This window comes from Piliocolobus tephrosceles, chromosome 1 (genome assembly GCF_002776525.5).
Source record: "Piliocolobus tephrosceles isolate RC106 chromosome 1, ASM277652v3, whole genome shotgun sequence".
NCBI classification, from domain to species: domain Eukaryota; kingdom Metazoa; phylum Chordata; class Mammalia; order Primates; family Cercopithecidae; genus Piliocolobus; species Piliocolobus tephrosceles.
Genome location: NC_045434.1, coordinates 36,653,006 through 36,675,347, shown reverse-complemented (window position 1 = coordinate 36,675,347; position 22,342 = coordinate 36,653,006). Strand labels below are relative to the sequence as shown.

The following is a 22,342-nucleotide window of genomic DNA, read 5'->3' as shown; positions in this document are numbered from 1 at the left end:
TCAGAGGATCATTTAAATAAATGCAGAAAAAGCCTTTGATACCCTTTCATGATAAAACTCTCAACAGATTGGTATAGAGGAAATACACCTCAGTAGAAAGGCCATACAAACCCAGAGCTAACGTAATTCTCAGAAGTTGTTTTGAACATGTGAAATTTGAGATGTCTAATAGACATCCAAACGCAGATACTGAGTAGGCAAATGGCTATATGCATCTAGAGTCAAGCAAGAATCCTAGGCTGGAGATATGAATCTGGGAGTGGTGAACATACAGATCGTAGTCAAAGCCATGAGACTGAGAAGGAGTGTAGACAAAGAAGAGGTCCGTGGGCTGATTCCAGGAGCACATCAATGTTTCAAGGTGAGGATGAACCAACAAAGGTGACCGAGGAGCAGCAGCCAGTGAGGGAGCAGAAAGCCAGGTTTCAAGGAAAAGGGAGGGATCAACTGTGCTGAATGCTGCCGATGGGTCAAGGAACACAGGAAGTGAGATTTCCCACTGGGTTCATCAATCCAAGCGGTTTTGGTGGCATGGATGAGGTAAAAGCTTGACTGGAGTTGGTTCCATAAGAGAAAGACAGATTAGGGAGAGTAAAAATGGACATGTTAAAGGAGTTTTATTGTAAAGAGAAAATTGGAGGGGGAAGTGATGACAAGAGAGTTATTTTAGCTTTAAAGAAATATGCAGTTTGTATGCTAATGGAAAAGATTCAGTAGAGAAAATGCGTAATGCAGGGGAGGTGACGGTCTATGCTTATTATTAGTCCAAGTGCTTTTGCCTTCAAGAATGCTGTATCAGGTGGCAGATTAAAAATGCTACATCTGAAATAGCTTTAAGTGCATGGAGAAAACTACTGTGTATCAATGAAAATAATTACATTAATAACATCTAATATTTTTGAGAGCTTCTTATATGCCACTTAATACATATTAGATCTCGGTTAATCATCCCAACTCTATGAGGTTGCTACTTTAAAGAGGGGGAGACTGAGAAAGACAGAGAGGTGAGAGAACTCACCCAAAGTCCCATTGTTAATAAGTGGTAAAGACAAGACTGGACACTTACAAGCTGTCTGATTCCAGAGACCTTGCTTGTTATATGCCATTCTCTCCATTTATAAAATAATCCCCATGAGAGAACTTTGGGGTTTATTACATGCAAAAATACTGAAGGAGGCTCAGGAAGTTTCAGAAACTTTTAAAACTAGAGATCCTAAGCAAAATTCCCAATAGTCAAAACTCTAGAAAAACAATAAAAACATCAATTTTATAGGAAAAGATGACTTCCTTTTATCTACAGTATTGTGTTGTCTAAAATATTAACCACTGTCTTCTCCTGCTCTTTTGAACTATAATATCCAAATATTAATTACAGATAAAATTGGAAAAACTCTTGGAGTGTATCAAAAAACAACTCTACAAGAAAACTACAGCTGTCAAGATTCAGTTTCAGCAAAAATGGTGAAGTAAGATAATGCCAAAAAAGTCCTCATATAAATATGTAGACGTATTAGATAAGATATAACATAAACATTTGTAATGTATAAAGAAATTCTGAGAAAGGAGGGAAAATCCTAAGTAACAAATAGTGATTTAAAAGAGGGGCAAGTGCTATGACTACCCAGGGGAGGAGTTAAGAACCATGGAAAGAGAATAAGGCCAAAGATGTCTAAAGAAGTTTCACAGAGAATTGGGAAAGTTGGGAAGAAGCAATCTTTTAAAAGACAATAGCTGAGAAATTTCCAGAACTGAGTAAAGATATGAATCTATAGATTCAATAAGCACAATGAGTCTAAAGCAGAATGAAAACAAATCCACATTTAGACATATCCAGAAAAATTAGAAAAGAAATACACACACACACAACCTTAAATGGAAAACAGAAGAGACCAATTCTCCATAAAGAACTGTCAGCAGACTTCTCAAAAGCAACAAGAGAGGTCAGAATGATATAAAAGTTAAAAAAGAAATTACTTAAGCAGATAGGGTAAGGAAGTCCTTGGTAAGGTTTTCCTTTTAATGAAAAGCAGCCCCCAAATCAGTTTCTTTTCTAATGAAGAACAGCCTGTAAAATCAAGCTGCAGACATAGACAAGCAAGCTGGAAGCTTGCACAAGCGAATGCCAGCAGTTGTGACAACGGAAAAAACTACCCGTGGAATAGGCATATTCAAAATGGCGGCTCCATCGTCTCTTTTTTTGCCACGTGTACAGTAAGGAGCAGGCAAGATGGCACTGGCCAAGTAGAAAATCCATTTGCCTAATAAGATTAGGGTGGGACCAGCCTTTCCCGCACCAGTAAACATCACACCTGGTGGAACCAATCTGTGGGCCCCATGTAAATCAGACACCACCTCTTGAAGCCTGCCTGTAAAATCTGCTGTGGTCCACCGCTTTTCCTTTTTCGGAACACCTCTCTTTCATAAGAGAGATGCTCTCCTCTCACATTTCTTCTGTCTATTAAACTTTTCACTCCTTAACCCACTTCATGTATGTGTGTGTGTGTCGTTAATTTTCTCAGCTTGAGATGATGAACCCTGGGTATTCACCCCAGAAAACGATGCTGCTTCAAAATTACAATGAAATATCTTCAAACTGCTTAAGTAAAAAGAGCTATCAACTTAAAATTTTATATAGAGCTAAAATATAACTCAAAAGAAAGAGCTGAAATACAGACATTTTTAAACAAAGACTGAGAGTTTACATTAAAGGCCTGAAGTTAATGGAATACTAAGTGTGTACTTTAGGTAGATGCAACCGAGCTAGGAATGAAGGACAAGGATGCAGAAACAATGCACTCTATGTTATTTTCTACTCTTTTTTATACTTTAAAAATATTTCATAATTAAACATGTAAAAGACTTAGAAAACCAATAACGGGTCAAAAGTGTAACAAAATCATAGGGCAAAATAAGCTCGTTCTTTTAGTAAAAACTTAAAAAATGGCTAATAATTCCCATAGCCCTTGTTATAGTCTTATTAAAATGTAGGGGGTTGGCCAGGTGCAGTGGCTCACACCTGTAATCCCAGCACTTTGGGAGGCCAAGACAGGTGGATCACCTGAGGTCAGGAGTTTGAGACCAGCCTGGCCAACACGGTGAAACCCCGTCTCTACAAAAAATACAAAAATTAGCCAGGCACGGTGGCATGCGCCTGTAATCCCAGCTACTCCAGAGGCTGAGACAGGAGAATCGCTTAAACCTGGGAGGCGGAGGTTATAGTGAGCCGAGATGGCACCACTGCATTCCAGCCTAGGTAACAGCAAGACTGTCTCAAATAAATAAATAAATAAATAAATGTCAGGGGTGTTAGGCCTCAGCGGCAGGCCTGCCCTCCTTTCATTCTAATGTTCCTCTGCCTTTCTGACTGTGGGTCTTAAGGCCCCCCCATGAGAGGGTCCAACCCAATCTTGGAGGAAGGAATGCTGATGTCATGAAGCTTCCAGAAAAACCCAAGAGCAAAGAGTTCAGGGAGCTTCTGGATAGCTAAACCTGGAGGTTCCTGGAGGGTGGCAGCCCAGGGAAGGCATGGAAGTTCTGTGCCCCTTCCCCATACCCCACCCTATGTGTCTCTGTATCCTTTGCAATATCCTTCCTAATAAACCAGTAAACCTAAGTAAGTGTTTCCTGAGTTCTGTGAGCTGCTCCATCAAATTAATTGAACCCAAAGGTGGGGGCCCCAACTTGAAGCTGGTCCATCAGAAGTTCTGGAGGCCTGGACTTGCAACTGGTATGTGTGTGTGGAGGGGACAGGGGCAGTCTTGGGGACTGAGCACTCAATCTGTGGGATGTGACACTATCTCTGGGTAGAGAGTATCAGAACTGATTCAGAGGACACCCAGCTGGTGTCCACTGCTTGATGTGTAGGGGAAAAGTCCACACACATATGGTCATAGAAGTTTTCTTGTGTGGTGATGATTGTTGTGATGTGAGAGTAGAGGGAAAATGTGGTTTGAGAAAAATTTTATGTGTTATTAAAAAAAAATTGTTGTTTTAAATCTCAATCCCCCTAAAATGTAAAAACATTAGAATCTGAAAATACAAGGTTGACCAAATCTAATCATGGGAGAGGAGACTAGTTCATTTGGCATTTCTTGTTAATAATTAGCTCAAGAAGCTGACAGTATCATTTTGTTAAAAACAAATTAAGAAGAATGAGCTCATGCAAAAAGTTATATAGGTCAGGTCTCTCTGTAGGAAGCTAAAAAACATTTTACAACCAGCAAAGGGGATAGTCACATAATATATACTTTATTATTGTTGTTTACCAGTTGCTAAATTGCTTCAATTCTTATGCACAGTACTCCCCTCACCCAAACTATAATAACCTTACCCCTGAAAAACAAATATTTTGTTTAGTATTTGAGAATTTCTGATAACTGTTAGAGAGATGTCTCTGCTTAACTGACCCTATTTGGCACCTACTGGAAGCCTCTGCTGTCAGGGTACTGATATGGTTTGACTGTGTCCTCACCTCAATCTCAACTTGAATTGTACCTCCCAGAATTCCCACGTGTGTGGGAGGAACTCAGGGGGAGGTAATTGTATCAGGGAGTCTTTCCCATGCTATTCTTGTGATAGTGAGTAAGTCTTGTGAGATCTGATGGGTTTACCAGGGGTTTCCACTTTGGCTTCCTCCTCATTTTCTCTTACTGCTGCCATGTATTCATCTTTAAGATCGGAGCTCAAATGTTACTTCCTCAGAGAAGTCTGCTCTGACCATCCTCATTAGATCAGCTTCCTGTGGTTTTAACAGCTCCCTATTCTTCCATTTTTATGCTTAACTTACAATTACACACTTGTGTGTAAATGGTATCTTAATGGCTAGTTTCTGCCATCAAAGTGGAAATCTATGAAGGTGGGGTCTGTGTCTGTTATGCTTACTATTGTAACATCAGTCCTTAATTAGCACAATTTTTGACTTGATGTATACACAGAGGTGATGTATAAGGGATATCATCAATTTAGCTGATAGGTTAGATGAATGCCTCTTAATATACTTTTTTCTTTAATTCCTAAGAAGTAAAGGAAGTAACAACTTGGAAATTAATAACAATTCAGACTTTAAAACATGATAGAAATATGAGAACAAGTTCACTTTCTTGAGATGCGAAGATCTACGAAGAATTAGTTGATTAAAATCTTGTCTCTTATTTTACTGGGCAAGTCACTTAATATCTTTGAATCTAAATTTCCTCATTTGTAAAACAAAGAACAACATTAGTCCTTCCTACCTCATTTAATTATTGTGAGGATCAAATAAGGCATAAGACACCAGGCGCAGTGGCTCATGCCTGTAATCCCAGCACTTTGGGAGGCCAAGGCAGGCGAATCACTTGTGGTCAGGAGTTTGAGACCAGCGTGGCCAACATGGCGAAACCCCGTCTGTACTAAAAATACAAAAATTAGCTGGACGTGGTTGCAGGTGCCTGTAATCCCAGCTACTTGGGAGGTTGAGGCACGAGAATCACTTGAACCTGGGAGGCAGAGGCTGCAGCGAGCAGAGATTGCGCCACTGCACTCCAGCCAGGGTGACAGAGCGAGACTCTGTCTCAAAAAAAAAAAAAAAAAAAAAATCAAATAAGGCATAAGAATGATAAACTATAAAATACTAAGCAAATGTTATCTAGTACAGTTATTACTGAGTAAATGAAACACTAGAGAGGTACATACATGAGAACGGTGATAAATTTAAGTATTATACTTTTTTTCATTATATAAATGTCAATATAGATAAGATAAAAGGTCCAGAATTAAAATGTTTAGAGTTAAACCTGAATTTTTTTTTTTTTTTGATAAACACTTTTCTAATGTTACAGAAATATATTGCAAAACCAAATAAATCATATCCAGGGAATGTTCTGGATAATGATAATAGTGATGATGAGGTAACAGCTAATATTTACTGAGTTATATATGAGGAACTATTCTAAGTGCTTTACACATATACTCATTTAATGTTCTTAATAACTTTATCAGGTAAGTACTATTATTGTTACCTTCACTTTGCATAAAAATGTTAGATAAATTTGTCCAAGATTACACATCAAGTAAGTGGCAAAACAAAGATTTAAACGTGGGCAGTCTGGCTCCAGAGTCCACACTGGTCTCTTTTCAATTCACTACCTTAAACTTTGCTTCCATTCAAGTTAATTTCTCAAGTTCTACATAAAATACTACTGATCAAGTTAAATGTTCATCTACTGAGTACAAAAGAAAATAATCAACAAAACTGAGGGGGAGAAATGCAGCAATTAAAGGCTTTAAGATTTTAATACCACAGACTTAAGAATAATTCTATTCCTTTTCCTTTTAGAATCTAACTACATTCTGAGTTTAAAAGATATGGTCAAAATAAAAACAGTTTGGTTGTATACACTGACCAGGATATGATCCACTCGGTCTCTTTTCTTTCTTCCAAATTTCATCATTTTCTGCCAATCTGTTTTGTGGTTTGGCTCCTTTTTAAGACTGAACAACTTGAGTACTTCACTTGCTATGAAGCTCTGTGGAAATAAGACAAATACACGAAACACAAACAATAGAATTCCTGAGTTTCATGTGTTTATAATGCAGTAAACAGATTTGTGCTAAGAATATAATCTTTACAATAAAATATCATACAAATTTCTTCCACTTAACAGTTCCACATAGCATTTTGAAGGGAAAAACATCCCAAATGCTGAGACTTTATTCACTTACGAAACATAAAAGTAAAACCTAGCTGGGCACAGTGACTCACATCTGTAATCCCAGCACTCTGTGATGCCAAGGCAGGAGAATCACTTGAGCCCAAGAGTTTGAGACCAGCCTAAGCAACATAGTGAGAGACCTCATCTCTAAAAAAAATATATAAAATTAGCTGGGCATGATGGTACATGACTGTAGTTCTGGCTACTCAGGAGGGTGAGGTGGGAGAATTGATTGAGCCCAGGAGGTCCAGACTGCAGTGAGCTGAGATTGCACCACTGCACTCCAGCCTAGGTGACAAAGTGAGATCTTGTCTAAAAATCACAACAACAACAAAGTAAAACCCGCTGATTAATCTGCAAAGAAAAATTACTTTAGAGTTTACTTAAGAACTACCATGCTGGGTGCGGTGGCTCATGCCTGTAACAATACCACTAACAATATTTGAACTATCACCCTTAAAAACTTTACAAAATGCTATGTCAATACTAAAATTTGTGGGCATTTATTGTATGCTATATTGATGCATGTAGTCTGATTGTTGGTATATATTATGTATCTTGTCTTACCTCAACTTAATGTTATTAATAATTTATTTTGTTACTTTTATGGTTGTTCTGTTAAAAAAAACAATGTTCTTAACAAGGGAAGGGACACATTTATGAATCAGAATCACCTGGAAAGATTCTCAAAGTACCAATGTGCCTGCAAATTCCATCACTCCCTACCTGTTCACAGACACACATAGCATTCAAGCATTTATCAATTGTGGAAGGGTAGAAGGAATGGAGTATATAGCGTGTTTTTAAAAAGCTACTTACTTTAAGCCAGGGGCTGGCCAACTTTTTCTGTAAAACATCAGACTGTAAATATTTTAGGCTTTGTGGGCCATGTGGTCTTTGTCACAACTATTCAATTCCACTGTTGTAGCAGAAAAGCAGCCATATATAACATGTAAACAAATAGGTATGGCTGCGGTCCAACAAAACTTTATTTATAAAAACATACAAGGGCCTGGATTTGGCTCAGGGGCCATAGTTTGCCAACCCCCGAGGTAAGCATACATCCCATCTCACAAATATCTGTTGGTGTTCTATCAGTATAAAATATTTTTAAAGGCTTTCTGTGATCAGGTAAGTTTGGGAAATACAACTTTAAAGCTTTGTTACTCAGAGTGGTCCTGGGACCAGCAGGACCAGCATGACTTGAGAGCTTGTTGGAAATGCAGAATTTCAGGTCCTACTCCAGACCTACTAAATCAGAATCTCCATTTTAACAAGATCCTCAGATCATTCACATGCACATTAAAAGCTGAGAATCACTGCTCTGGAAATATAACCTTTGCTGTAAGGAAACATGTGACTATGCAGAACAGATTGCCACCAATGTGACTTTAAAATTCACAGTCCTTGTAGCTTCTGGGCAAGGGTCTACAACGGTTTCTTAGATAACAAAATAAATATTTTTATGTATTATATTATTATCCTACATAGTTCAAAACCACATTACCAATTTGAAACCTCCAAAGTCAAAGATAGAGAAGTAACACCTATGTGTCCAGGGCTGGCATACTGAAAAGACATATATATGACATGTATTCACATGTACTTTTAGAACATTATACCCATCTCTAAAGCCCCCCAAACTTACCTAAAACTCCTATGAGCTGCAATAATTTATCTCCCTAGGTATTTCCTAATTTTTCTTAAATATTATAATTATGTATATAGAGAAAATGACTGGTAAATTTTTTTTTTTTTGCACAAACTTGAGGATTCAGCCCTTTCACTCATTGCAGTCTTTCCACTGTTCATGGATTCAGTGAGTCAACAAATCTTTATTGAATACCCGCTATGGAACAGGTCCTGAAGACACAAAGGTTAATAATACAGAAGAGCACCTGCTTTTACAACATTTATAGATATGTGTAAATGAACAGCAAGTCAAAAAAGAAGACACTTTATAGTTTGCAGTTTACCTTGATTTCATCAAGGTTATTTGGATTTTTCACTCGTCGGAAATAACTAGAGTTGATTCTACATGGCTTCATCCAAACAGGCTGATTTAAGTTGGGATCCTCAGCAAATATTTCCTCAAAAATCTCTTTTGTTAAATCAAAAACTGCCTTGATAAAGAAAAACAAAACAAAATGGCTAAGAATCAAATTTCAGACAATGGGAAAGAAGTTTAAAAACTAAAATTACCCTTTTATTTTACCTACCTGTTTGTAGACCCTTTTGCTAGTGCTTTCTATATCTAGACCTTTACTGGCACAGCCAAGCAGTTTTGTAGGAATACTGATGCTGTGAAGATCATGGCCTAATTCTTTCCATTTCCAAAGTTCTTCTGCTGCATTATGTACAAGAATCTCTACTTCCTCTGCAGTATGGGGGACTGCCAATAATGTTTCACATGGTTGTTGGGTTACTCTTTTAGATTCTGCCATTAGAGGTACAATGGTTGCTTCTGCCTTATTTTTTTGGATCTTGTGAGAAGAGCTCAAACCAAAGTCTTCATCAAACCAGTCTTGATCATCTCCTAATGTGCTCAGGAACTCCCGGCTGAGCTCAAGTTCAGCAAGTCTCTTAGCAAGTTCTTCCTGCCCACTGGCACCAAATACTGGGCTCTCCTATAGAAATGGAACCATTCAAACAGAGCACCATTTAGGGACCTCATATCATTTTTCTTTTTAATAAAGACAGAGTAAATGTACTATTTATATATTTAATATTTCTCTGTAAGTAAGCAGAATAAAAAACAATATGGTGGCTACTAATAAACAATCTTAAGAAAAAGTTATCCTGTTCCCTCAATTCTACTTATATAAACCTTATATATAATTGAATTTTTATAAAATGCTTATTGATTAGGGCTCTCCCCGCTTTTTGTATTATCATTATTCTGTTTCTAAACAACTGTCCATCTATGGGATATGGAAATGGGATATAAAATTTCTCACCTCTGGTGACCATCTGGCTCAAGTTACTCAAAGTCATTACTTTTGCTCAACTGTCCATGGGCAACATAAACAAGCTGATGGTCTGAGTGCATGTCATAGTGGATATATTTCATTTTACCAGAATCAACATCACAACTGCTAACCTCTGCAGGCCAACCATGACTGAGTAGATATGTAAACAAACAATTTCACAGGCAAAAAAGAATTGGGTGGTGAGCCACTGGAAAACTCCATGGAATGAATTTGTTCAGTGAATCTGGAAGGAAATGTAATTTGTGGACAGTACAGGGGTTGTCAACTAAGCAGTTTAAATGGATATTTTAGTTCCCCCAAACCTGCCAGTGCTTGTGACAACCCTATATTGACTACTCATGACATAATAGAGGACAATTACACTTCAGCCAGGAAAAACAGCTACAAGGCCTTTAAAAACTTGTATAGTGATCCTTCTCAAATAAACAACAAGTCAAGGAAAAAAAAACCTCTCAGGAGTTACAGAATTAAAATGTACTATATAGGCAAGGTAAGTTGCCTTGTTAAAAGTGTCAAAAGGTATACTGATACTTTTTCTAGATGAAATACTCACCGGTCTGGGACACATATCTGGAGAGGAAATCTCTTCTTTCTCATCTTCCAATTCAGACCTTAAGAAGCAACTTGAAACACTTGGTGACTGTTCCTCAACATTTTGGGATAGGTCTTGGGGTGTTACTTTCTTTTGGTCATCACCAAGAAGCTCCTGATTGCTAAGCTGGATTTTCTCATCTCGGGTTTTTTTGATTTGTTGTAGTTGATTGACTGTGTCCTTTACAAAGACTTTTAGTAAACTATCTGTCAGTAAGCTGATTGTTTCCAGTTGTTCTTCTGACTTTTTTTCCTCATTCAGTGATGACTTCAGTTGGGCTTCCAGCTGGTTTTTTTCTCTTGTTAAAAGATCCAGAAGTGGTGTAGAAAGCTTTTCTGAAGTTTTAGCATATAGGTTGTCTTCCTGTTCTGTAAACTGCTGTTGCTTCTGCAATTCTTCAGAAAAGGTATTGTCTAAAGTATCATCTTCTGCAGCAATGGAAACCTTTTCTGTGGCATCAGAAATGAGGTCTTTGTTTTCCTTTGAAGAAATCTGTGAATCCACTGAAGACTGCTGGTGAACATGGGCTTCAAGTACCCCAGAAATGTCCTGTACATTGTCTGTTTCTATTTTAAGGCTTCTATTTCTATTAACTGAGGCTTCTATATCATTCACACTAGGTAGGGATTTCTCATAAAAATATTCACTGGCATCCTTTTCTCTGTCTTTTGGACCTTCTGTATCATTTTGCTCTTGATTATAGTACTGATACTGTTCATCTGAGTAAGAGTCTTCATCTTCATTAATGTCTACATAGTCATCAAAATTTTCTGGAATGTGAGATATTTTTTGAGGAGGAGCAAAAATACCATGCTTTTCTTTGCACTCAAAATATGCAATGCCATCATATGTTCCATTGTTATTTCCTTCAGGTTTATCTAACTCCACTCCCGCCCAAAATCCTTTAGCAAAACTAGTCTCACCTTTGAATCGAAGAATTCCTGGCTGAACATTTCCAATCAACACCCTATCACCAATGTGGAAATCAAATAACTCATCTGCAGTAGGAACTGAAGCCAAGGAAGGGGATTCAGTAACTTGCTGTTCATGCTCCACATCGCTGCGCTCCTTATTTTTCATCAGCTCAGTAGGGGACTTGAGTTCCAACAGCCTGTCAGAGTGAACACTGCTATGGATAGAAAGGCTTTTCTCACTTAGGCACTCACTGATTTCCTCATTACCACCAAAGCTAGTGGCTCCACTTGTGGAGCTCCTCATTGGCTGTGGCTTATCTCTGCAAGACTGAGAGTCTTTCCTGAGTGACAGCAAAGATGACACCTCAAAATCATCTTTGTATAATTCAGCTGAAATTTCTTTCTTGAAAGAAGACACTTCAAAATCTTCAGAGTATGGTATCTCTTTAGGAGCAAAAAGATGTTCTGACCAAGACAAATCTTTTTCCTTTGTGTTCTTTTGTTCATGAATGTCTTTTCCTGATTGGATGTTTGGACTATGATTCACATCTTGATCTGACTGTCTCTCTTTCAACATTTCCTCACTTTTATGGAGATTTTCCATAGCTAATTCAACTACGTCTTTCTGAACATTTTCAGAATCCAAAGGAAGATCTTTCTTTGAAAGAATTTCAGATGAGTCTTCCTGTTCTAGGACTAATTTCAGTAAGACATCAGATTTACCTTCTTTAGAAAAGGCATCTTCAGTCTTACTCTTCTTCAATTTTGTGTATTCTATTTCTTGTATTTCTGATTTTTTACTAGATTCTTCAACCTTGCCATCTGACACATCAAGAATTCTACTAGCGGCATTTAATTCTTTGAGAAGATGTAATGCAGGTACATTTTCTAGAGAATCTCCAGATTCTTCCCTGATTTTCCTTGATGATTTGAGAACTGGAGATGGGGTCTGAAAATCTTCTGTTCGACTGTCCCATTCATTTACTCTCTTTGCATATGCAGATAAAGACCTTTCTGATACGGATCTCTCAGAATCTGACAGTGAAGCATCTTAAAGAAAAAACAAATCACCACATCAAAATGATTTAACCACAATCTTTCAATTTTGTGAACCAAAGTTTAGAGAAAAACCAAATTTTAGTGGAAAAAAAAAACCCTCTAGTCAATAAATATGACCTGTTTTGGCTACTTTATAAGTTTTTCTTTTAAGAGAATATCATCTGTATCAACATTTAAAATTGCTTAAAATTCTAAAGTTTGGAATAATTTCTTAAGCATTGTCTTAACTTATAAAGTGAAGAAAAATATATCTAAGTTGATGGAGTCATTGCTTTGCACATTCATCCTCAAATCATGCAAAAATAGAACTGTATGATGGTAATTACAAACATTTTTCAAACAGGAAACTAGTGAAGGAGAAACAGACTTCCATATATACTTCTAAAAGAATACATTTTCCTAGGAAGTTCAACTAAGCTCTTGAATTAAAAAGAAAACAGATCAACTATTTCTGCAAATATAGCACTTTAAGAGCTAAACTTGCAAAATATGACCAAAGTACAATATAATGAGTTAACAAACCAAGAGTTAAAAGTTTTAAATTCAAATATCTTTTTTTTTTTTTTTTTTAAGAGCAAGAATCTTGCTCTGCCACCTAAGCTGGAGTGCAGTGGTCACAGCTCTGTGTAGCCTTGAACCTGGGCTCAAGCAATCCTTAGCCTCAGCCTCCTAAGTACCTGGGATTATAGGCACGAGCCACTGTGCCTAGCCAAATCTCTGTTTTGTCACTGATGTTTCTTTGCACCTCAGTTTTATTTTCTCACTGAATTGCATTTTATTTTTTTGAGATAGTGCCTCACTTTGTCACCCAAGCTGGAGTGCAGTGGCTGATCACAACTAACTGTAGACTCAACTTCTTGGGTGTAAGCGATCTTCCTGCCTCAGCCCCACAAATAGCTGGGACTATAGGTGTGCACCACCATGCCCAGCTAATTTTGTATTTTTTGTAGAGATGGAGTTTCACCAGACTGCTCAGGCTGGTCTCAAACTCCTGAGCTCAAGTGATCTGCCTACTTCAGCCTCTCAAAGTGTGGGGATTATAGGCGTGAGCCGCTGCGCCTAGCCTACATTTTATTTTCAATAATTAACTGTCTTTTGGTTAAATTGAAAAAATGTGTAGAGCTATTTACCTGAGAAACAGGCTGAAAATATACATAACCAGATAAAAAATCTGGTTAGGGGAAATTTAGAGATGCTGATGATATACTCAGCTATTTAATCATTATGCTTCAGTTTTTCTAATAAATTTTGAACAATAAAGACTGATTCAGCTGAGTGTGGTGGCTCATGCCTGTAATCTCGGCACTTTGGCTGAAGTGCTGGTAATTTTCAACCAGGCTGAGGTGGGAGGACTTGAGCCCAAAAGTTCGAGACCAGCCTGGGCAACAATGGTGAGACACCTATCTCTTAAAAAAAAAAAAAAAAAAAAGATGAGCTGGGTGTGGTGGCATGTGCCTGTGATCCTGGTCCTGGTTACTTGGGAGGCTAGGATGGGAGGATTGCTTGAGCCCAGGAGGTCAAGGCTGCAGTAAGCTATGATCATGCCATTGCACTCCAGCTTGGGTGATAAGAGTGAGATCCTGTCTCAAACAAAAAAATACCCCAAAAAACCAAACCAAACAAACAAAAAGGATTCATATAATTTACACATAGCCAATAAATCACTTTAAAATATAAAAGTAACTTTAAAATGTTAAGTAATGTAATTAAGAAATTCACTTTTTAATAAGGTAAAAAGAGGTAGAATTTTGTAGGCCTCTGCATAAATCCTTAGACTATGTAGCTACAAGTTAATTATTTTTTCTAGTTACATACCAACATGTTCAGCAATAGACTCCAGGGATCCTCTAGAACGTTCTGAGTCTGTCAGTGATTTCCAATTCTTTGCCGTTTCAGATCTGACGTGTAAAAATTAATGAGCAGAAATAAATATATTACTATAATAACTGGTAACAAAAAGCAGACATTCTTAGACAACTGCTTCTTTCCTCTTCTCCACAGTAGGTATGTCAATCTATGCCACTTTCATCAAGCCTATTTCTAATTCTCATCACTCTCACTAAATGAGCTTGCCTTTGTCACTAGATGACAAAAACAGAGGCCATCAGGCATGAACTTTACCTTCAAACTTTTACCTACAAGTTTATCCATATTCACAGCCATCCTAACTGCCTTTCCTTCTGTCTGCAGGATGAAAAGTTGTCTCTCTCTCATTTGTTCAAAGCTATTTGCTCAAACCACCCCATATTACTGTCCTCTCTTGTTCTTTATAGATAAAAGAAGAGGCTACATTCATTCTCTTTATTTTCTTGACTTCATTTGCTAAACTGTAATACTTGGCTTTTACTTCCTACCTTTTCATAATGCCCTAAAATGTTGCTATTTTATCATCTTGAGTACCTGGCTCCCATTTATTCCCTCTGAATGCTATCTCCTCTGGGTGATTTATGGCTTCAACCACTATCTATGTGCTTATCATCCTCATATTTCTAACCCTGTTAACTTTCCTCATAGTTGCACTTAAACAACAGGCACTTAAAGTTAACACTTAAAACCAAAATCATAAGCCTCTCACAGAAAACCACCTTTTTCATTTACATTAATGAAAACTTGACCCAATCAACTACCTAAGAGAAACCTGGGAGTCATCTCAGACTTGCCCTGCTACCCCATCTAGCACTTTAACTAGTCAAGTCTACGTTTTTTTTTTTTTTGTTTTTTGAGATGGGGTCTTGCTTTGCTGCCCAGGCTGGAGTGCAATAGCGCGATCTCAGCTCACTGCAACCTCCATCTCCCGGGTTCAAGCAATTCTCCTGCCTCAGCCTCCTGAGTAGCTGCAATTACAGGCGCATGCCAGCACACCGGACTAATTTTTGTATTTTTAGTAGAGATGGGGTTTCACCATGTTGGTCAGGCTGGTCTCCAACTCCTGACCTTGTGATCTGCCCGCCTCAGTCTCTCAAAGTGCTGGGATTACAGGCGTGAGCCACCGTGCCTGGCTCAAGTCTACTTTTTAATTCTTCACTATCCTAAAATATGTGTCCTATTTTCTATTCTTAATACTGCTTACTTGAGGTCTGGCTTCAGACTATTTTTCTTCCTGTTTCTAAGCTTACTCTTTTCTATCTTTCCTCTATATTGTGGTCAGAAAGATTTCTGTAAACACAAATATAACTGTGTCACTCTCTGGTTAAAATCCTTCAGTAGCTTGATTAAGAAAATTACAAAGCCATTCAATAATATATCATGTAGAAATTAAAATGTACACTTCATAATATAATGGAAAAATATACATGTAACAAAAACACACACAAAATCTGAGCATAAAAAATCCTAGAAGGAAACATATCTAATTGTTGACATTTGCTATTTTGGGATACTTAGGTATGACATGATTTAAACTCTTTTCTTTTTACTGCTTCCCTAGAAATAGTAACAACAATAATAATAATAGCAGCAGCTAATGCACGATGCTTACTGTGTCCTATGCCCTGTTAAGTCTTTTAACTCTCATAACAAGTGTATTAATCAGGTATTATTATTACTCCTTTTTAATAGGGTATGAGAGGGGTTAAATAACTTGCCCACAGTTACAGAACCAGCTAGAAATGGAGCCAGGATTCAAATTTAGGTAATGCTAAACTGATTGTAATGAGCCTGCAATACCTCTCTAATAAAAATGTCTCAAAATACTTTTTAAAGAAACCTTCAAAGGCTCCACATTTTCTAAAAGGTAAAACACAAACTGCTAAGAACAAATGAGTACAAGGTTTTCATAGTTTGGCTTTTATTTATTGTTCCTTCTGCTAACTCCAGCAATATCCTATTATGTTCAGCTTCTATGATATGCCAATCTGTTTTTTTTTTTTTTTTTTTTTTTGCTTTTAGTCATTCATGAATAACATTCTTTCTGAAATGACCCCTATTTCTCAATTGAACTGATCTGTCTAACCTTTTTGTTCAAAATTTAGTTTAAATATTATAACCTGGCTTCCTAATACACAATATTATATATTCTAATGTTGTAACTTAGTATCTTCTGTATTTGCTTACTGACTGCATACTATTCCATCACTTGCAGAGAACCGTCATTTACTGAGTTATTCATCCATTTTTGGACATAAAAATTGTTTCCAATGTTTTATTATGTAAAGAATGTTATGATAAATATATTCATGCAAATAGAGATTTTCAGTACCCCACATTTTCTCAATTTAGACTTCCAGAAATACATTACTTCCAGAAATACATTTTTGACTTTTGAAACACAGCCAAACTGTTTTTTTCAAAGGTCCACATCAACTTATGCTACTACTAGCAATGTTGGAAAGCACCATTTTCATTGTACCCATCAGACTGCAGGATTAAAAATGTATTTTAAAATCAATACCTTACATATGTAATTTTTAATTGTAATACATAAGTTTTAATTTACTGTCACTAAAAATAGAAAATAATATTTTTACTTCTATAATTTCAGTTACTTAAAAGGTAACTTCTACTGAAAATATTCCCTTATTCCTTTTCCAAATAAGGCAGAATACAGACAGTTATCAAAAATTTCTACCTGTGTAGTGGTGTGAGGGGTTTGATCTTGGGTTTTTCAGAAGCTGAGGAGAGTGTTTTAATCTGAGGCTTGGCTGTTGGTGATGTTTCCAAATCTCGGCTAAGCTCGGCTTCAGTTTTCTTAATAAATTCATCATACGACTAAGTTCAGAAAAATCAGAGGAGTCACTAGGCATAATTTTAAAAACTTATTTTAAATTATAAAATAGTATATTTTAAGGTAAAATACTCAAACAGTAAAGAAGATGCAATATAAAAATCTCCCTCTTGCCCCCTCAGTGTCATTCTCCAGAACTCTACAGTTATTTGTACATCCTTCTCAAAATAATCTATAAGCAAGATATATAATTGTAATTCCAGTATCAATTAAGAAACATTGTGAATCTACAGAAATTTAATACTATGAAGCAATAATTCATACCTTGCCACATTAAAAAACTTCTTTAACTGACTGTATTTGCTAAAAAGTGTACTACTACTTTCATGATATTTTTAAGAAGTTAGCCATTCTGTTCTGAGTTTCAATGGCAGTAAGTTTCTTATGGGCTAAGTACTTAGGGATACAAATTATAAAAAGAGAAAGGTATAGTTGAGAGTATGATAGTTCAGAAATACAAAACAAAAAACAAAAAAAAAAACAAAACTTTCCTGGTTATTACCCATTCTGTAAACAAAACTTTACTAATTTATAATTTGTATGAAATATAAGGGAATCCCTCCATCTCATATATCATTCCTTAGTTTTCTGGGCTGAAGTCCTTACTTTTACAGCTCTCACTATTTGAAATCAGTGTTTTGTTCAAAACTGTATGTCTGGTACGTAATGTCCTATTCACAATGTCTGGTCCAAAGTAGCCTATCAATACATATTTATAGAATGAACTAATGGATGGATGGATGCTTGTCAGCTGCTACGGATCCCTAAAATCTGGGCTGAAATCACTACTTTTACAACTCTCATCATCCATGTTACCTTCATCTGAATTGTCAACATTTTAAGTAACTCCTGGTTAACCTACACCACAGCTAGGTGTTCTAGCTCAGTAGGTATACATGAGGACTATGACTACTAAGATCTGAAAGCTATACATTTATGAGTACAGTCCACTTATTAAATCTGTGATCAAATAAAATCCAATAGATTTTTTGTATTAACTGGTATGTATTTTTTATATATACATATATATATATATAAAATCTCATATATTGTAATTTAAAAAGTTAAATACAGAATTTTCTTTTGTCTTTGTTTACACCATTAAGTAGAATGCTGGAAGAGATGGATCATATGGCACTTCTCTAGAGGGCTCTTTTCTGACTGACATAGTTATTAAGGAACATTTTTGAGCAATACTATTCATTCTAATAGTACTTTATCTCCAATAGTTACTTCAATGACTCATTAGTTGACGTATAAGATGAAATCCAAATTCATCAGTTTGACTTCTAAGGTCCTGAATATAATCTGTATTTTTAAATTTTGTTTCCACTTCCTTCCAGCATGAACTCCCCAGTATGGTCACTGTATCTTAATCACTTTTCCTACTCTAACCATTGTGTAAGTTACAATCCCTATTCCATCTGTGTACTGTGTACCTGTTTAAATGTTTATTTTTTCCAGATCTATTAACAGGCCTCTTTTCTATGTGTAAGACAATACAATGCTAAAGGCACAGAATTTAAAATTAGAACTAGATTAAAATCCTAGTTTCACCATTTATGAACTGTGTATCCTTGGATAAATCATTAATCTCACTGAAACTCAGTTTCCTTACCTGTAAAAGAGGGATAATAATACCTACACCTTGTTGTGAGGATTAAATGAAAAATATGTGCAATTAGCTGAGCTCTTGGCACATAAATAGGCATCTGAATATTTGATGATTAAATTAATAGCGGTAGGAGAAGCATGTGTTTGCTGTTACATAACAAGGACCAAAAGGTGGAAATTAAAAGGACAGAAATTTTGGCTAAATACAACAAATAGTTCTTCTAATACTTAGAGCACTTAGAGTTTAACACGGAAACCAATTAGCTCAAAATTTTGAAAATTCCTATTACTGCAAGTGTTCAGGTAAAAGTTGAATGATGTTCTCTGGTGATGAGATGAGAAGGGATTCTTGCAATAAGTAGGAGATTCAGTCTGATTCTACAATGAATGTCATGTTCTAGGAACACGGGGCTGGCAGAATGTGCGTAATAGAAAAGCAGAATGTGTGTAATAGAAAAGCAGTGTGAGGCAGAACATCTAAGAGACTATGCAGACAGAAGAGGCAAGGGGTCATAAGGGCCCCAACTAGCCTGGAGGCAGTAGGAATGGAAAGGAACAAACAAGAAACTTTATTAAAAAAATCCATGAGAACTAGTGACTGAATGGACAGGGAAAAACAGAATAAGGAAGACATCCCAGCCTGGGACAGAATCAGGAAGGCTGCTACAGCTTGGGGGAAAATTCAAGTTAAGTTATCATTTAGAATCTATTCAAATAGTACAAAGAGTTGTACTATTTAATAAGTTGTGTGGCATGAAACACCATTCTGTGAAATAAGGGAAGGGAAAGGGAAAGGGGAAGGGAAGGGGAAAAGGGAAAGGGGAAGGGGAAGGAGGAAAGAAAAGGAGAAAAAAAGGGGAAAGGGAAGGGGAAAGGAAGAGGAAAGAGGAAAGTTGGGGAAGGGAAGCGGCAACAATTCCAAACGGTAAAATTATTTACCTGGTAGTTCTCTGCTTACAAGGGTATAGATACCAATCTTTCTTTCAAAGGCCTAATCTTTCTTATTTAGAAAAAAAAAAAATCTAATACTTTATTTTAATATTTATTTTTTAGAGGTGGGGGTCTTGCTATGTTACCCAGGCTGGAGTGCAGTAGCTATTCACAGGTGCAATCATGGTGCACTATAGCCTCAAACTCCTGGCTTCAAGCAATTCTCCTGCCTCAACCTCCTGAGTATCTGGGACTTCAGAACATACCACTATATATAGCCAATTTTAATATTTATTTTAATACTTATTTTAATTTTAAATTTAAAATTTAATGTTTAGGTCGGGCGCGGTGGCTCATGCCTGTAATCCAGCACTTTGGGAGGCCAAGGTGGGTGGATTACGAGGTCAGGAGATCAAGACCATCCTGGCTAACACAGTGAAACCCCGTTTCTATGTATTGTATACTAAATATACAAAAAATTAGCCGGGCATGGTGGCAGGCAGGCGCCTGTAGTCCCAGCTACTCAGGAGGCTGAGGGAGGAGAATGGTGTGAACCCAGGGGACGGAGCTTGCAGTGAGCACAAATCGCTCCACTGAACTCCAGCCTGGGTGACAGAGTGAGACTCTGTCTCAAAAAAAATAAAAATAAAAATAAAAAATAAATAAAATTTAATGTTTTAAACAAGAATGTCCTTAGACACCCTCAGATTTTTTTTAAGAGAATAAAATGTGGCACCACACTAATAATGAGGAATCCTAATCCATTACTTTATTAACAACATTAAAAACATTTTAGAGGTCACATACACATTAGCCTTGACATTAAACCCCTTTCTTCCTATGTCTAACCTCTAACTGCTTGATCAGACTGGCTTCTTGGGCTTTCAGTCTTTCCTTTTGCCTTTTTTTCTGTTCCTTCTTCAACTGGTTCACAATTGATTTTCGTTTCTGCAACTCATCCTTCAGAGCTCTGATCCTACCTTCAATGTCACTCTGGTCAGATGTAGTTTCTGAAAGAGATACAAAATCTTTTATTTATAATTTTGACTTAAGCATAATGTTAACTCAGTAACTACTAATAAAAAGCTGTAATGTAATATTCCATTTAAATAAAGCCAATCTAATAATTAAAATATGAGCTTCTGAAAAAAATGTATTACTAAACTGTATCCCTATAATTTCCCCCCCTGCCACACACACTTTATTTTTGGCTTGGTTCCTCCTATTTATTTTCACTTTCTAATTGTACTACTTGAAATTATAAATAAATCTTGCGATACGTTGTCTTGGTAAGACATGCAGCTGGAAGTTGAGAAATTTTTAGACTGATGAAATTTGGATATTCTGCAAGAAATTACTTCTGGTGACAAGATAATCATATTTAACTGTCTTTTGCCTTGGTTATTAATACATAATTTAATAGTTTTTAAGTCATATTAAAATCAAACTAGAGTTTTACCACTTCAAATTGCTTGTGATTCATTAGCTGATGGCTTAATATCACATTAAAAAGAGAGAAATTATAAAGAAATAGACTCTGCTGTAATCTTTCTTTGAAAGCTCTCAAAATATTTAAAATAAATGAAAGGAAGCTAGCTAAATCTTTCCAACAGTTCACATATACAAGACGTCTACTCATAGCAACATCATGAAAAGGATATTTCATTATAATGTGTCATACACATGCTATGAAAACAAACAGGTATCATTTAAAGACACTGCTTATTTCACTACACATGGAAATTACATAGCATAGAAATTACTGTTCCTCACACCTCCCTCAATCACACAATGGTGTCATTTTCATACACTAATATTGAGACATTTAATAGTCTTAAACAATAGAAATAATATCATACACAAATCTTAAGACTCAGACTTAACATTATGTCAAAGACCAGGATTCTATCAGTTACTTCAGGTTAAACTGCATAAGAGCTAGTTATAGAAGTTATTTAAATGCAAAAAGATTACAAAAGTCTTTTTAGTAGTGTGGTCGGTCTAAATATCTGAATAAGAAATAATAAAATGTGAGTTCCTGTCACTTCTATGACACTGAGTTAAGGCATACTAGTAAAGTTAGGCTTGTTTTATATTAGTGGTGGCATCATACTGAGCCCTTAGCATAGGCAAGGCTCAATTATTTACTTATGTACTTCCAAAATTATTATTTTGATAAGATTTTGCAGACCACTACACCCTTACAGGCTTAGTTTCAATTTTGCCCCCAAAATAACTATTTTAAATTAATATTAAAAAAAATTGTATATGCCAGCAGTGATTTTCTAATAAAAAATTATATTTACCATCAATGGTTGAAGATTTAATAGCAGGCGATGAAAAACCTGGGGTTTTTAGATGAAAGACCTTGGAAAATGTTTATGTTTTTAAGTACTAAAGAAACCACACACAGGCCAGGCGCACTGGCTCATGCCTGTAATCCCAGCACTTTGGGAGGCCAAAGTGGGCAGACTAATGAGGTCAGGAGTTCGAGACTACCCTAGGCAGCATGGCAAAATCCCATCTCTACCAAAAATACAAAAATTAGCCAGGTGTGGCAACATGCGCTTGTAGTCTCAGCTACTCAGGAGGCTGGGGCAGGAGGATCATTTAAGCCCAGGAGGCAGAGGCTGAAGTGAGCTGAGATCATGCCACTGCATTCCAGCTTGGGCGACAGGGCTAGAGACTGTCTCAAAACAAAATAACCTGCTAGAATAACTTGTTTTTAAAAAATGAGTTTCTGATTATTTGACACACACTGATTATATTAGCTTGGTTGATAAAACTCTCCATCATTTAAGTAAAGGTATTAAAACTCTACTACATTTTAT

The 22,342-nt window shown here is 36.5% G+C and overlaps 1 protein-coding gene across 4 annotated transcripts in view; it reads right to left on the bottom strand.

The window, feature by feature from the left end:
• CEP350 (centrosomal protein 350) overlaps positions 1–22,342 on the bottom strand; it is a 163,246-nt gene that overhangs the window by 9,186 nt on the left and 131,718 nt on the right. For all 4 annotated transcript variants that reach the window (XM_023194268.3, XM_023194269.3, XM_023194270.3 and 1 more), the window contains 7 exons: positions 20,361–20,521; positions 16,812–16,951; positions 14,060–14,142; positions 10,233–12,235; positions 8,909–9,316; positions 8,666–8,812; positions 6,381–6,503 (listed from right to left, as the gene is read on the bottom strand). In XM_023194268.3, coding sequence (XP_023050036.2) covers positions 6,381–6,503; positions 8,666–8,812; positions 8,909–9,316; positions 10,233–12,235; positions 14,060–14,142; positions 16,812–16,951; positions 20,361–20,521 — 3,065 coding nt within the window. The remainder of the gene's footprint in view (positions 1–6,380; positions 6,504–8,665; positions 8,813–8,908; positions 9,317–10,232; positions 12,236–14,059; positions 14,143–16,811; positions 16,952–20,360; positions 20,522–22,342) is intronic.